This window comes from Lutjanus erythropterus, chromosome 12, assembly GCF_056507025.1.
Source record: "Lutjanus erythropterus isolate fLutEry1 chromosome 12, fLutEry1.hap2, whole genome shotgun sequence".
NCBI lineage: Eukaryota > Metazoa > Chordata > Actinopteri > Lutjaniformes > Lutjanidae > Lutjanus > Lutjanus erythropterus.
The window spans coordinates 28,796,496-28,813,574 of NC_139328.1; the positions used below are offsets into that span (position 1 = coordinate 28,796,496).

Consider the following 17,079-nt stretch of genomic DNA (forward strand, 5'->3'; position numbering starts at 1 on the left):
GGTCATTAAATGTTTCTGATTTTAGTGGTAACAGAAGTATTCAGATCTTTTACTTAAGTACAAGTAAAAATATCTGTATCACAGAAACACTCATTTACATTTACTTAAAGGTCTGGCATTCAAAACTTTACATAAGCAAACATATGGAAATATCATCAGCAAAATGTATTTCTTAGGTCTATACTATCTTATAGATTTATTATTACTGATGGATAAACATGTAAGATGTATTTTAAAGTTGTAGGCGGTCAATGTGGAGATAATTTTTAACACTGAATGTTCTAATATAATCTTGTGTTTTGTTTGAAGGATCATAATCTGAGAAGCAGCATAATTAGTATCAACAGTTAAACAAATTCATGCAGTGGAGTAAAAAGTACAATATTTCCCCCGTATTATAGTGTAGTATAGGTATAAAATAGCATGAAGTGAAAAAAATGTACAAGTACAAGTACCTCACCTACACTTCTTGACTAAATGTACTTTACTTTTGACTTTCCACTGCTGACATGTGGAACCTTATTGTCCACATGGTGGCAGTGTTGTACAGACTGCCAGAGCACCAAGTACCTGCTACAGTAGAATGAAATGAGAACTAAATCAGTTGAAATTAAAATTTGGCACACACAAGTAGGTGTTAAAAGGTTGACTAAAAAGGTCTTGTATTAAAAAATAGATTTTTGCCTTTTTTACTCATTGACAAGTTAAGATAAACGGTTGCATTTTAAGAATATGTTGAAATATGTTGCTTGTAATATTGCATGTTTTGGTTTATGATCGTCTATATTTCTCTCATACACCTCTGTTTCTATTGAGAGTAAATATGGTATTCTGTTAAAGAAAAAAAAAAGAAAATTAAAAGATAATGTTTTGTATACTTGGTATCTATGGCGATCTCTGACTGATCACTACCCTGATGACGTTAAGATAGCTCATTGGTTTGGTTCGGTGAGGTGATTCAACCACAAGGCTCTGGAGAAGAGCTGCGCATCATGTTTTTGTGTTGTTATGTACTGGCAAGTCATCAAGATCAGAGTCCAATAAGGGATTTTTGAGACCGCTGCCATTTTTACAGATGGAAAATCCACTGATCACCAATATGGCAGCCAATACAGTACATTTTTGAGCTCAAATTTAAATACATTTTTAATGTGCATTGTGCACTGATTTTGCACCAGTATGACTATACAAAGGTACTCAGATGGCTGCTTTCTTAAAACAATAACTTACTAGATACCAATATATCTGAAATAGGCTCATATTGGTTGATAATATTAGCTGACTGATAAATTGGTCGGGCGCTAATCAAGGTATACGGATTATTGAACCTCGACAATATTGCAAACAATACTGAACAGAACAAAGAAATGTACAGTCCTGAAGCAAACTGGAGTTTTGTAGAAATGTTTAATCCAGAATTGAGAACAGGGTATTTACTGTATGTACATGCAACACAATATGAATGTACAATATAAATACTCCCATGTGGATGCTACAACATTTTTGTAACTTTTTGGAGCAACACTTTACAGTATAACAGGCATAAAATACATGTAGTGGGCAAATTACGACATTCCATTTCGAACAGCCTAAAACTATCAGATAGAAAAAGAACCATGTGAAAGTTAGAGTGGTGGGTCATGTTTATTTATCAAGCCTTTCACTTTCTGCATGATGTTTTCTGAATGCTTGATGAGCAAAACAGATTATTTACACATGAAGTTCTTTTCCTAAAACGCTTGATAAATACATGACAACATCTGACATCTAGATTTGAAAATCCCATGTGCTCCCGAGTCCCTTTTAAGTATTTCATAATATATGCATTGATTTTTTAAAGCCTTCTGGTGAATGTAAGTGTTTCATTACATCCTGTATTTTCACTGTCATGCACACACAACCGTAATGAAGCTGAACTGACTACCGTGTTTGACTGCATTGCATTAGGTGTCATTGGTGGGTGGCTGATCACAGGACAGAATGGCTGACTGTTGTTGTTTTCGTTGGAGGTGATGCTGAAATTACTCATTTTCAGTTAGCGAGAAAAGTGGCAAAAAAGGCATTGGTCATGCATAGTCGTGTGGTTTTTAGCGATTGAATATGTGCAAAGATTTGAAGGAAGGTGCATTCAAGCAGATGTAAAACGGGCAACTAAGTGACAGAAAAAAATGCATTATTCACATCATCCACCCACGCCAGGCTTGGTTTTGGTCCTTGAGAGACTTCGGCACATTTTTTTTTTAAGACATGTGGAAATACTACAGCCTCAGAGAGGGGACTTCCAGGGCATGAGTATAGAGTAAACAGTAAATAAATATCAACAGAAGGGCAAGCCTCATGGATATTTTAGTACCGCTCGACTGTAACTGCAAGCCATTTGAAATGTGTGTGTGTGTGTACATTATTGAAGGCAATGCACATCATTTCAAAAGCATCATGTGATACATAATAAGGACACAAATACCAGAAGCAACGACATCAAAAGTTCCACTGTCATATTTGAGTACAAGTTAACCAATAAACATTTAGTTATTGGACGCTTGAGAGTTTGCCACATGCAATGGCTTTTTAGAAAAATACAGACTGTATATTGAGGACTTTTAATGAAACATAGAGTTTCTCAGTTTAAGATGAAGCTGTACTACAATCCTTTGTTATTCCAACGTTTCACTAATCAAACACATCATGTTCGTGCCATGAATTATGTATTTGGCCTAAAGGTAAGACATCACAGCTGTGTCTGAAGCTTTGGTCCTGTTTCTCAGAGATGATATCCTATTTTTTCCTTAGGTCTATTTTCCCAACTCACTGCTTATTTTCATCTTCAGCATCTCATAGAATAAAATCTTGGGCGGAGCCTTCTTTCCATACTCTGCATAAATTTAATTTTTGTGCATGTTTTCTGAAAACTTAGGGATACGGATGAAACAGAGCAGTGCCACCAGTAGTTATGTAGCAGTTATCCAGTTGATCCTTAGCTAAACCCCACTTCCAAACAGCAAGTCTCCAATCATAGCATAGCATCTGTAACTATGGCTGTCAAGCTTTCCATTTCTTTACATGTTGAAGGTGTGAAGGAGGTTCTGAGAAGAGCGATAGTTGGCGTTTCATGAGTCTGGAGTCTTTTTTGTCTTTTTGGCTGTGATCATGGTCTAGCTGGTCTGGCTGGGTGACCCGTCTCAAAGACCGCTGCACTAATCGAGTCCTTGTGTTTCCTTTTCCAGGTTAATGGGTGTATTTCTGTCATCAATCATGTAGATATACATGCCGTATTTTACCATGTGACCAGTGTTTTCTGAGACCTAAGCTAGCTTTAGCTTCAGTCTGTTAGCATTATGTAGATAGCCGTCAGGTAACTACATTTACACTTCCACAGTGTTCTTTGTTTTAAACATGCCAGATGGAAACCTTAAGGAGACTTCTCAGCTGACTCAGCCAGCTACACTCATAAAATCTGTTTGTGAGTCATTATTTTAGCTGACAAAATCCACAGTAATCAGCTAGAATTAGACAATGCTTTTGTTTACTTCTCTAAGGAATCACAGACCTCATGTTTCAGTAATTACCCCCAATGTCAATTTTAAATCTGCCACCATTATCACTGTAAACTGCATCAATGTAGTGCAAGAATGGCCAGTAGGGCAGTGCTTAGCAAAGGGTCAATTGTTCAAGCAAGACACGACCACAGGATAGTGATGAAGAAGTTCACATGTTGTGATGTATTAACGGCTGCACAGGCCACCACTGTCTACAACACCGCCTCCGCTTTTGGCTCTTTCTCACAAGGTACATTATTACAACCTCAGGGTTTAACGTTAAGATTTTTTTGCCCAGTTGGACAAATGGGTCAGAACCTAGGTGCCCAGGTCAATGCTATTCTTACACTGAAGAGCAGTTGCATTGGGATATACAGTAAATGGCTGTGCGTTTTTTGAAACATGATTTGCTGTGGTAATCAGTTTTGCGATTGCCTGACTTGCCTCAGACAAGACCCCTGAGGAGGGGTTTTCAGGAGCTGTCTAAGCTGCCATGCAAGCAAGATGCTGGTGGCTCTTGCTATATCACTCCAGCGTCATTTTTTAGGAAAACTGACGTGCTTTTGAAAAATTACTTTGTTTTATCCACCTTGCTTTCAAATTTAGAGCAAACTGCAAAACACATAACCTCTAACGCTACCCCACTAAATTCCTTTTTCAAGGATAACTGAGATTCTCAGTTGCGCTTCAGCTCATAAACTTTGTTTTTACCTGCTGCCATTTTCCCATGAGTGCCTGATCGATACTGCACATGTGCAGTTTTCAACAAAGAGGGAACCGAGATGACTCACTCCTTAGCTACTTCCATCATCAGCTCCAGAAAATAACTATGTGTTAATTTATTCTTTATACCTGGTCAGGCAAGTGCGTTGCTAAATTCATTGCCCAAAGTGGCATTTTACTTATCCTTATTGTTGAGACCTGCAACCTCCTCCAGGGTTGCCATGTTTGCTGTTGTCAGAGATGTTTCACTCTGAGCAGCGTCCTCTAGTGGATGTATTGTTTTATTGCCATGCAAACGTAAAAGATGCATGGAATGATGTGGGCAGTGACTGTAACATCATTTGAAACCGACGTGTCTCTTCTCGTCTGTGAAGGAGGCAGAGATGAGCCTCAAGTCTTCACTGACTTACTGTGTAATGTAGAATATCATCAGCATAACAAGTAACATTTGTCAGTATTCAATGACCTCATTAGGTGTAGCATTTATTGTGTTTGTGACAAATGATTGTCTGATCTGCTGGTAAGTACAAGTATGATTCATCTTCTTATTACCTTCATGTACTCAATGTGATGAAACATACATACAATGTAAGTTTGACAAATGTGCAAGCGAAAGTGCAGACTAAAAATTCCTTTAAAGTGACTTTGAGGTTGCATTCAATGCAATGTAACAATGAGAAGTTTGCTCTTTAGCAAATAGTAATGTTTGGATTGCATCAGTGGACAGCAGAATAAATGTTCTTTTCCTCACGCAATCTTTTTTCACTGAGGTTGCTCAGAGTAAAACTTTCTTATCAAATGCAATGTTGCATCTTTATCGTTCAGTTGCTTTGCTTTGTCCTCTGTGCTGTTGATCTTTGAATACAAAAAAATTACAATCATCACACCAGTCATCACGCCCTCCCCCCAGAGTCTTGCTCCTGAAAGTCCCAAGGGCAAACATCAGCCATGACTGCAGGTTTGTAACTAGTACTCAAAGAGCTCTCTTTCTTCTTCTCTGGGGATTTTTTAGTCTGAGCCAAGTTGGTCTGTGAGGGCTCTGTCTCACGGGGGAGAACCTCCGCCCTCCTGATCTCCATCATCTCTGGGTCTCTGGTGGAGCTCCTCCGCCGCTCAGAGACTGGGCCGCTGCACTCTGACGACTGGCTAACGCGTCTCCTCTCCGATGGCGGCTTGCTGGAGGAGCTCCGCCTCTCTTTGCTTTTCTCCCTCCCTTTCTCCTTCTCAGGTTTGTGATTGGATGAGCAGGAGCCTTTCCGTTTCTTCTTGTGTGTGGTGGGGCTGTTGCAGCTCTTCTCCTGCTTAGGTGAGGGTGGGCTGGTGTAATCCCACGGGCAGATCTCTACCATCAGGGAGGGAGGCTGCAAAAGGCTCCCTGTGGACTTGGAGTGGTCTGAGTGGAGCCCCTTGGGTTTGCCATCAGTGGGCGTGACGCTTTTCTTACGTCTGATCCTGTCAGGGGAGATGGAATCTGAATCTCTTGCCAGCATTGGCTGCTCGTCGAATTCCCAGGGACAGACGTCTGGCTTGAGAGGGAGAGGTGACCTGGGTGGTCGAGCTTTCCGTACATCCCTGCCTTCCTCCCGTTCTCCTCCTTTATCTTTGGAGCGGCGTCTGTTGGAAGGGGACTGCCCTGCTTTCTGCCTCTGCTGAGACCGACCACCTTTGGAGATTCCAGAGCTGCTGCTGCCTCTCCGGCCGGGGATGGTTTCTCCAGGAGCGATGGAAACATGTTTCTGGGTCTTTGTTTCAGAAGGAGTCTGAGGTTCTTCCAGCTCCCAGGGGCAAACCTCAGACACGTCATAGAGGTTCCGACCAGTCTCAGAGCAAATGGATGGCTGGCTGCCACTTACCTGTTAAAATCAAGCAATAAAATAACCATCAGGGAATGACTGTATTAATCATAATTAGAGAGACAAATACAACTATCAATTATTTTAATTATGAAATTGCAAATGTTATTTTAATTATCAAGTACGTCTGTATATTTCTGTTTTTGTATATTTAGATTAACTGATTAATTTTGATAAAATGTCAGAAAGTCAGACAAAAGACAAAAATCTTAACTCAAGTTCCATTTGCTAATTTTTTTCAGAGCTTCCAACTGCATTTTACAGGCTTGTCATGGAGATGTCTTTGTCTTTGTCATAACAGGTGTTTGTATTCAGGGTGGAGATTATAACCTGTCACTGTTCAAGGATGCTTTATGGAGTTTCGCCAGTTTCATATTGACTACAGCTGCTGCATGAGATGACACACAACACCTCAGTCTTCCTCTCCGGGGAGGTGCTGCATCTAGGGTGTTAGAGTTCATAAGGTGTTCAACTTTTTGTGGTAAGTGCTGACTGTCTATAACTTAAAGCAGCTATGATTGATATTTTTATATTGACAATGGATCCCATCGCTATGCGTAAGTGAAAGGAGGCACTTGTAGTGATAAATACATAGATAAATACCAGCCTACTCTACATTTCCCCTCAGATCAACTCAGTGTTTTAGCTGCTTTCTCATTGTTTTGGTTTGATGGCCTGCATTTTTTTAACACAGTAGCCATGTTTCCATCTAAATATATTGCAAGGTGTAACTGAATTTGAGTAAATTGCCAAAAGTAAATGCAAATGAGTGCTTGTTTCCATCCACTACTGTAATGCCACTATTACAGGTGTCTGTGAAAACCTAACAGTTGATTTGTTGATGTTGTGTTTATAGCTTGTTTCAAGGGACCAAAAATGGCTAAAAAATCATCACAGGTTAAAAGTCAGATTTTTCCAATAGCCTAGTAACATGAGAAGATCTCACTGGGATCCATTTTCTAGTTCTGGTTAATTTATCAGTCTGTGTACTAGTGTAAAGTCTGGGCAGGACTCCAATTAACCAGTCCTTGTCAAACAAGCCTCACCTCAATCTGTCTGTCTTCCTTCTTTCTAATAAGCTGTTTGGCTCTGTGTAGGAGGATCTCTGTCTACTGAGATATAATTGGAAGTTCCAGAAAAAGTTGATATGAGGAACTTGAGGTGAGATTTTAAATTAATAACTACTGTTGCCAATGTGAAGAATGGATTTTTGATATACAACAATAAAAAAGACAGCATATCCTCATATTTGAGAGCCTGAAAACAGGATGTTTGATATTTGTTGTTGAGAAATTTGCATTGATGGATTAACTGATACATCCACTAACATTTAAACCCAAGAGCTAAATAACATGTTAACACACCGATCAATTTGGATTTGGAATGAAAATAGATTAGAAATACCTGTTGTTTCATGATGCCCATCTTCATGGGAGTCTTGGAGTACTCCACTGACTGGCTGATGATCATCTTGGGGTAATGCTCTGGTGTCTCATCCACCTCAGACAGCATCCTCTCCTCCTGTCCCTTCAGACCCTTCTTACTGGCGTCCTCCACGCTTTGCGTCTTGTTGGTCAGCCCAGGCATCTTCTCCTTAGCGCTTGCAATCACGCTCAGAGACTTCTGCATAATGGAGGTCCGCAGGTGGACAGGTTTCTTCTCGTGTGTTAAGTTGTGAGCGCTGGCTGATTTCCAGAACAGTGGGACAGACTCGGTGGACTCAGCTGGCTCCAGTCTCGGCTGGGTCGCAGCCGGTTCCAGCTGTTTCTTAGTATGTTTCCGACCAATCAGGGAACCTAGAAGAGATCCTTCCCCACCGCCTCCGACAGGAGTCGTTTTGTCCCCTGCAGTCGAGCCAGTTTGGCTTCCGGTTTCCTCATCCTGGTCACAAACATGGTCATAGCTGAGTGACTTCTTCAGGCCCATCACTTTGTTCTTCAGAGAGTCATCACGAGTTTTGCCTGAGGTTTGATTAAAACAATAAAATAATCTTAAGGTGGGGTAGGTTTACAGGCATGACTTATTTCATTGACATCCAAAGTGCAACACCGCTACTGTGTAAAATACAAGGAAAATATCTCAACCACCATTGACTGGATTGCCATGGAATTTTGAATCACTTGTTGTCACTAAAATAAAATAAAAATATTACTTTGTCCAATACTTTTATTCTTGAACAGATACCTGTAAAATAATTACCATCAACTTTAGCTGTACTTTGGATAGTGCAGATAATTTTATGCAGGGTTGTGTGCAGTTCTTATTAATAGTCTGTGTATTGCCTACAGTAGATGCTTAAATTAAGAAATTTACTACTGTGGACAAGGTCAGCAGCAAAATGTATTTTAGCTACTTTAAAAAAAAGGCCTGCCTAAAAAAAAAAAAAACATTTTAAGCCTATGCTATATTTAGAATATTTTCACCACTTTACCTTGCTGTCAGGTAGCCTTTTTCAACTGGAAACCAACATCATATCAGCCAGAAATTGCTCTCTCAAAACCAGTCCACCAATCAGTTTGTCTTGCACAACACAGGAGTTGCTGGTCTACCATTGGCACTATCAGTTAGTGTGTTTGGTTATTGTGTGACTTTGGTCTTTTAAAAGGATAGTTTGGATTTACCAAAGTCACACAATAACACAAACAAACAGATCGAGGCAGTGGTAGAGCAGCAGCTCCTGTGTTCTGTGATGTAATATTATTCATGTGACACATGGGTTTGGACAGAGCGATATTTGACTCATGTAACAGGGGTTTCCCATGAACATTCGGTCTGATGGAAAAGTAAAGCTGTGAATATATTCCAAAAAAAAGTGATATTGATTTTTAGCGCAACCTTGGTGTAGTGACAAAAATATCTTTTGTTGCAGGCAGTGCACACAGCTGTTCATTGCTTAGTTTCTGTCCTGGTACCCCTCTCTGCTTTTCCAGACAGGGGGTGTGCTGACTGCCATCTACTGCACTAACTATCACTAAGAACCTCATAAAACTCCGCATCAAATAATCCAAATTATCCCTTTAAGTGCCAGTTGCAAAGTGCTAATGTAAACTAACAAACTAAGCTAACATTTAACTTAAGGTACAACTGTATATACAGCCTCACTGTAGTACAGCCTCACTGTCCTGGTAGCACAGCTGCAGACTTAATGTAACCAACCAGCATGAAAATTAATTAGGATTTGTGGATTCAAACAACGTTTGTTATATGATTACAAACTGGGTCACTGCCAGTCTCCATTTCATTCTGTATGCAGAATAATCCTTTTTCACAAAGGACATTTCGACATGTCACAGTAAGAAGGTACAGGTGTAAATCATAAAATTAACAATGGTTTAATTCCATTTAGTTGCATCATTTCCAGGGACATTGTATTGTTTATGCTGGCTCACTGTCACACTGTCATGCATTACTGAGGCACTTGTATAAAACTGAGTCATCCTATTAGTGACACCTGTGCTTTTCTGAACAGAATGTCAACTTGGAAAAACACTATTTTGCTAAAACTGCAGTTTTTCTAAGCTGGATTCTTTTTGTTAATCTTCTCAATTGAACAGTCATATCTTAAAAAAACATTAGCACAGCTTGCCTCAACATTTTGTAGATTTCAGGAGATGAAGAAATTACACACAAAAGCAGTTTAAGTAGTTGGTTATGTGTTTGAAGATAAGCAACATTAACAAATTTGAAAAGAGTTTAACAATATAAAGGTAGTTTTAAGAAATGGAGATGGTTTGAGATGAATAACCTGCAGGCCTTAACTCTGACTACTCAGTCACACACTCCAGATTGAACAGGTGGAACCACGATCTTACCATGGTGACTCGGTTCGAATGGGTTTCTCCGCAAGGTGCTGCGGTTGCTGCCGTGTTCGCTGCCGTCCTCACGACTGCACTGTCGGTGTATGTGCATGGTCTCTGGGATCTCTGTTATCCGTTTCATCAGGGAGCGGCCCAGACCTTTCTTGGAGTTGCGCTTCTTTTGGAGGTGAGGGTTGTTGGCGAGCATCTTCTTACGTTTGTAAACTTCCAACTGGGCATACAGCTTCTTCAACTCATCCTAAAATAAGAAAGATATTGTAAATATTGGGCAGCTTTTAGATTACTACATTTCTAGCATGTAACTGTTGGATTCCTATTTTGATGATCAGCTTCCAGTTTTGAATAACACATATTTTGCACTGATTTAGGATCGGTACAGAGGGTTACTCAAAAACGTATTATTGAATTGTTAAGATTGTAGCTTGAGTTGTTATTGTATATAATACTTAACTTGCAAGATGTCTCCCATAATTTAATCACATCATAATTTCTATTAATATAATAATTTCGGTGTTGATAGAAAACATGGGCATCACTAGTTCTCTAATAGCACTGCTCCACTGAAACATGAAACACTTTAAGGCTTTGTTTGTAGGTTATTTTTCAGGCATTTTGACTCTATTCAGTAGGGACAGGAACGGGTCAGAGAGAGAGGGGATGACATTCAGCAAATAGACCACAGGTGGGAGGGAACCGGCAGCCGCTCTGCAGAGGACCGACAGCCACAGCACATGGGACGCACGCTGTACCAGCCGAGCTAAAGGGGTCCCATATCTCTGGTAGCATGTTAAAGTATTGAAAATAGGTTTGGATGAAAGTGTGTAATTGTATTGCAGCCTGCAATTCACATTGACACTGACAGCTTTAATTAGTCTTATCTTAAGGATGTAACAGGAGTAAACATAGTTGGAAGGAACCAGACTTGAGATCTTGCCATGACTCTGAATGCCACTTTACCCGTATGTCCTCAGGATCCAGGCTGTGCTCGCTCCAGGCCGAGGTAATGCTGTTGTTGAGGTATGAGCCAGATCTTCCCATGTCCAGCTCCTCCTCATAGGCCTCAGTGGCAATATCATCCCTGGCCTGTGTCCCTTTGGACAGGAACTACGGCAGATGGAGAGCAAGGTTAAAGAATGGCAACGCTGAGCCAGCTATAGAAGGGTGAGGAAAAGATGTAAAACTGTAAATGTAGCTTCTCAAACAGTATTACTCCGGCCTTTAGGGTGCCTCTGATTAGATTCATTGTATGGCAGGATTGTTGGCCAAAAGGGTCATTTAAGATGAGCTGGTGATGAACAACATTTTCCTGCAGCAAAACATTTACTGATATAGATTTTATTTAATGAAAAAGTTACTTTCCTGCACACAATCAACTTTGTTTAACTTAAATGACTCTTTTCTGCCAAAAAATATTAACTTCAGAATATGTAAAAATGCACACTAGAGGAGATTTATGTTTTTCTGTATTATTTATTTAATATGCTATTGATTGTTTCATTCAATAAATACCACTACATTAATTTCTAACTCCAATTTCAAGTTAAGCTTTCTTTATTCAAGTTGATCTCTATCTGTTGGAGCACATAAATATAATATTAGCAAGTTTTTTTGGTTTTTTTTTAAAGGGACTGAAATCACAGTCAAAAGTTAAGTTGATGTATTCAAAGTTTGAATTCATTCTTGCAATTGTTTTATTTAACACAATTATGCAAATTGTGTATAACATTAAAAATCCATGCAGTTTTTCCAGGCACTAGTCACTTCCTCACTGTGATTCTTAAGTCTAGAAACAAAACGTGAGATAAGGTTGCGTTATTACAACTACAGTTATTGCAGCAACATTAAATTGATAAGAGAGCATGATCTGTAATGACCTGTTTGATTTCGACTCCATTTTCATGGCCAAATGATTTAGTTTTGCTTAAAAAACAAACATGGGAACAAAGAAAGACCAAATATTTATTCCTTATTTGGGACCAGACGCTGTGTGAGATTAACATCCTCCCATTGTGCTTAATTATCGCAGTGTTCTCAACTGACTTCTGAGGTGCCTAATTAAGAAAGAATGAAAGAACGGAGAGCACTGATGGTGTATTGCATTTCTCACACAGCAGGAGAATTAAATGTTTTCCATCAGACTTGAGAGATTGCACATAAAGACACCCACGGGAGTGCTTAGCTAAATTACAACAACCACTAACGCAGTTTGAATGAGTTTAAGGTAATGGTAGCAAATGTGCCGGTGTGCATCTGTGTATATGTGTGTGTTCCAGATAGCTAATATCAAATGAACTTAAGATGATTAATTGACTGTTGTGCAGACGAGCTACAATACAGCAGGAGCTGTTACGGGGATCTCTCTGTACTAAATGTTACCATTACAGTTGTAGTGTTTTCCAAAAATCACCCCTATGAGAAAGAAAGCATGACTTGTGTACTGATTCACTGACTTTCTATGGGAGCTGCTTCTCTTTTACAGATTAGTTTCCAATCATGCTGTGTAAATACCTGAATGCTATGGGATTTTATTTGTGCCTAAATTCTGAGCAAGCAATGATACATTATGAGCGCAGAACAAATTTGTTTTGCAAGTAAATCAATTATATTTTGTAGAGAAATTATCATGTAAATAGTAATTAAATTTGAGCAAACTAAAATCTATGTTCTGGTTAATAAATGTATTTGCAGTTTTGCTTTTATCCACATGAATGCATTATAAAAACCTTTTTGACTCAGTTTTACCTATTTGCTCTCGCTCAAGTTGTACTATTTTTTTTTTTAACTTTTCCTCTGATGTTTCCTTTTTTGTGAAATATTGAATAATTTTACATCTTTGGGCCTCAAACAGTTATTCAAATTAAACTATGTGAGAAGTTTAAATGGGATATGTCTCTTTGGTGAAACTACAAACAGCCCTAACCCGACCCTGTTGTTTTGTCAGGGGTCACAAGCCAAGTGGTTGGGAACCACTGATTTAATTTTTAATTTTCTTTTTTTTCCGTTTGTTTGTGCAATCAATAGAAAGCAGAATAATTAACAGACAGAGCCACTGTGACCCACTGGTTTGTGGACTACTATTCTGAAGCCTTGAGTTTGGGGGTTCCTACTTTGTTTTGTTTTGTTTTATTTTTTGCAATCAGAGCATGCACAGCGCCAACGACAGCATGGAGCAAGTGTTTGACGCACTGCGACTTGTTTTGTGCTTGGTTATGATTCGTCTGTTCAGCAGGAAATAATCACAGCCTGCCTTGTTGCAGTTCTCATCTTACAACTAGACGCTAAAGTACGCTAAAATATGTTTTTGAGAACATCTTAAACAAGAAATAGACAACTTAGTAGCAGAATGGAGTCAATTTCTCTTAAGACTCCTCACAATCAAACTTCTTTTTGCAACCAGTGGAGTCGCCCCCTGCTGGCCATTAGAAAAAATGTAGGTTTAAGGCTTAACTTTTCAGATACCGAAGCGCCGTCCACTTATTCTGTTGTCAGTGGTAAAATCTTAATCTATTACATAACTACTAACTATCTGTGAAATAACTGTAGTGGAGAGAAAAATACAGTATTTTCCTCTGAAATGTAAAGGAGTAGCTGTATAAAGAAACATAACATGGATATTCTTGAGTGAAGTACAAGTACCTCCAACTTTTAAGTACTTGAGTAAATCTATCCTGTTAAATTAAACTAACTTCCAGGAAAGTAATAACTGACATGGTTCATGAGCTACAGGTGTGAAGTGTTACCTTTGGAATGAGCAGGAGCCCCAGAGTCACAGTCACGGTCAGATGAGTGTGAGCGAAAAACAACATGAGCATCCAGTCTGGGTGCAGTCCTGGCACCAGAGAGAACCTGCAGACAAACAACAAAACAGATTCTGTTCATTCATCAGCACTTTATCAAAGTTAATATTTGAAAGCCAGACGAACTGAATACTTATGCAACTGTGAAACTCACACACAAACAAGCACACACATTAAACGTAGCCTTTAGTGATTCTCTGGACGAGGAGAACAGAAAGAAATGTGCCACAACCCAGAGGCACTCACTTCAAAAACTGTAAACAGAGGCATAAAAGCAAAACTGGGGGGAAATGATTAAAGTAGCAGCACACTGGAACCAGTTGCTTCCTTTTGAGAGGCAGTCTGTAGGTTATGAAAGATCTTAAACTTGGCTTTGAGGTTAGTGCGGTTATTTTGGGTTGAGGCAAGATGCACTTTGAATGTGTCATACTAAAGAGCAGAGGTGTCAAACTCAATTTCATCCCAGGCAACATCAGCATGATGGTTGCCCTCAAAAGGGATTGAAAATGTAACACTATATAAATGTATGTACTTGCTATTATATAACTACCTCTGCATATGATTATTACTGGTTTAAGTAGTAGCTCACTATAAAAACTAGCTCTGAAAGCATAAGTCTAGGAAAATAATGGCAAGCAGAAGAACACACAAAGTAGTAAAAGCAATAAAGTCCAAATAACAATAAGGGTTGTTTCAGTTTGTGTAATGTATACCATCTTAAAAATGAAATGACAGCATTTTGTTAAGCTACTACTATTAATGTTATTAGCTATAACAACTTGGCTGGAGTGGCACTATGGTACTGAGACACCAGCTATCATAAGGACATCCAGCAGAGGGACATATTGGGGCTCAACACCTTCAGTGCTTCGATAACAAAAACAGGATGCATTATGGGACACATATATGTATTTCTGTGATGTAGCATAAAACTGAAATAAAACAATGTGCACTTGTCTTTGCTTTTGGTTTAGGCTGTGACTCTGTCCTTTTCAAAATTCACCATAGTTGAACTTGATGTGAAGAAAGAATGTGAATTCTGCTCAATTTAAGCCTGTGATGGAGGCTTAATAAGCACTAATGTACCTAAATACAGCCACAGAGAGCTGCTATCATGCCTTTAGTCTCTTTAGTATTGTTTTCTGTTATTTTCTGATGATTCTTCTGCACTGATACAAAATATGAACCTGTTTAATTCCTTTTCTCAATCTTTTTCTGTCCGTCTCTCTGTGTTGCAGTCTGTAAAGTGGATCACCTGGAGCAGCGCTTTAGGGCTCAGCTCGTTAACGTTAGCTTGACCACCTCAGTTTCCAAAGTAATATCTGGCATCAGCATTTAGCCTCTTACAGTTACAGTGTGTGGTGGCAGTTTCTGTTGAATAAAGCACAGAGTCAGAGACCTGTCTGTCTATAAGGTTTACTGAGGCATCACAGTCAAAGAATGAGCTGGACAGAATGAACCCAGAACAGAGAATGTGTCAGTGTTTTATACACAGATAAATGCAAGGTCAGGAAAGGGTGAGTTGCACATGATATGATACATTCAGAAAAACAATACAGCAATTCTGTCTTGTTCTGTGTTGTCTTGTGAGTCATACTAGTATATCGGGCTTTCCTTTCTGTCCTGTCTTTAGGTACTTACAATATGCAGATACAGGATTACGTAAGAAATGTGAATTTCTATCACAAGCTTCATATGTAAAAGAGACTGCAACATTTTTTCCAAAGAAACAGTGAGATTCATTCCACATTTGACATGATACAACTCTTAATGTGTCTCGACTGGTAGATTGTCATGTCATGTACCAAAAGATCAGAAGATTTCTCATATTTGGCTCTTGTCTTCTACCTACGCTTCAAATATCTTTGTGTAATGACATATGCATCTATATGGACTGCTACCTGGACCCCGGACAGTGGAAGTATGACATATATATAGTGACCTAAAATACCTAGCCTTGATTGCACATCTCCTCAAAGGGCAGCCTAGACAACTGCTTACACCCAAATGCAGATTTTATGTAGAATGTGGACTCTTGTGATTTTGTATATTGATTTTTCTCCTGGTATTTTAAAGCTTGGCACGGTCAGGCTCCTGCTTGTTTTATTTAACTGACAGTCAGGTAGCTGATTGAGACCCTCTGGCAGGCCGAGGATAAAGTCTGTGAGACCACTTATAAAACTATCCTATTTTTAAAAATCAGTCTGGTATCACATTGTTTAAAGGTTTTAAGAAAGTGTTTCCTATAAAAAAAAAAAAAAAGTGGTAACACTTTATTTGAAGGAGTGTGTATAAGATTGTTATTACACTGTCATAACCATATCATGACACCTGACAGGATAATTTGTGAAAGTTTATGACTGTTGTCATTGAGTGTTAGTGAATTATGTCATTTTAATGCAAATGTTGTTGATGTTGATGTTTTGCTGTGACAAGTTGTCATAACAAAGACGCCTCAAACAGTGTCAACTTTGCATTGCAATGACATAATTGAACTATAACAGACATAAACATTCATAAGAGTCCTTCATGTACATGGCAGGTGTCCTGACATGGTTGTGACAGTGTATGACAGTCTTGTGTGCACCCCTTCAAATAAAGTCTCACCAAAAAAGTATGTAATGCAGAGTGTAGCTATTGTTTTGTTCCACCACTAGCAAAACACAGAATCAAGTAATTTTACACAAAGGAATTGTGTCCCATTTCTGTCACCACTGACTCAGTCCAGCCATGTGAAGAATCTATGTCAAAGCTCACAGCAGTGTTTGTGATAATTTGTGGCTTCCTTTAAACACGTCATGTCACCATTCCCATTATTGCATCTATTTTAAAACATGGTTTGTATTGTATTCACGAGCACCAGTACAGGTAATCGCTCCAATTATTGCTGGAGAATGTTAAAAGTACACAAAAGCTTAATGGGCTCCAACAAGTAGCTGCATTGTGCCACCAATTTTCCACAACTAATCAAAGCCAGACACCATGACAGATAAATCAATGCAATTATTAGACAGTATCAAGCAGAGTATTGTGTATTTCGTGTTAAGTCTGTGAAAAGATTCCTCTGTGCCAATACCAAATGCTTCAGTGTGTGTGTGTGTGCGTGTGTGTGTGTGTCTGAGAGAGAGAATTAGAGAATTGTTTACTCGTCATTTGTCAAAGGTCCACCAAGGTGGCTCAGAGGTTGTTGGTCCTTTGTCATCACTCCCAACTCACATTCATTATTCGCATTAGATATCCAAAAGCATCGTATGTGTGTTTTCATCAACCACACACACACACACACACACACAGCACACCACAAGTCCAGCCTTATCTCTGGGCGGCAGCAGCAGACTGACTCTGTCAGCTC

General features: G+C 39.1%; 1 protein-coding gene across 1 annotated transcript in view; it reads right to left on the bottom strand.

The window, feature by feature from the left end:
- Positions 1 to 4,082: 4,082 nt before the first annotated feature.
- The window catches only part of gpr158b (G protein-coupled receptor 158b), an 85,783-nt gene continuing 72,786 nt past the window's right edge, over positions 4,083 to 17,079 (bottom strand). Inside the window, exons 9-13 of the mRNA XM_084732502.1 lie at positions 13,671 to 13,776; positions 10,888 to 11,034; positions 9,925 to 10,168; positions 7,517 to 8,073; positions 4,083 to 6,112 (exon numbers count right to left, since the gene is read on the bottom strand). Coding sequence (XP_084588628.1) covers positions 5,153 to 6,112; positions 7,517 to 8,073; positions 9,925 to 10,168; positions 10,888 to 11,034; positions 13,671 to 13,776 — 2,014 coding nt within the window. The 3' untranslated portion in view covers positions 4,083 to 5,152. The remainder of the gene's footprint in view (positions 6,113 to 7,516; positions 8,074 to 9,924; positions 10,169 to 10,887; positions 11,035 to 13,670; positions 13,777 to 17,079) is intronic.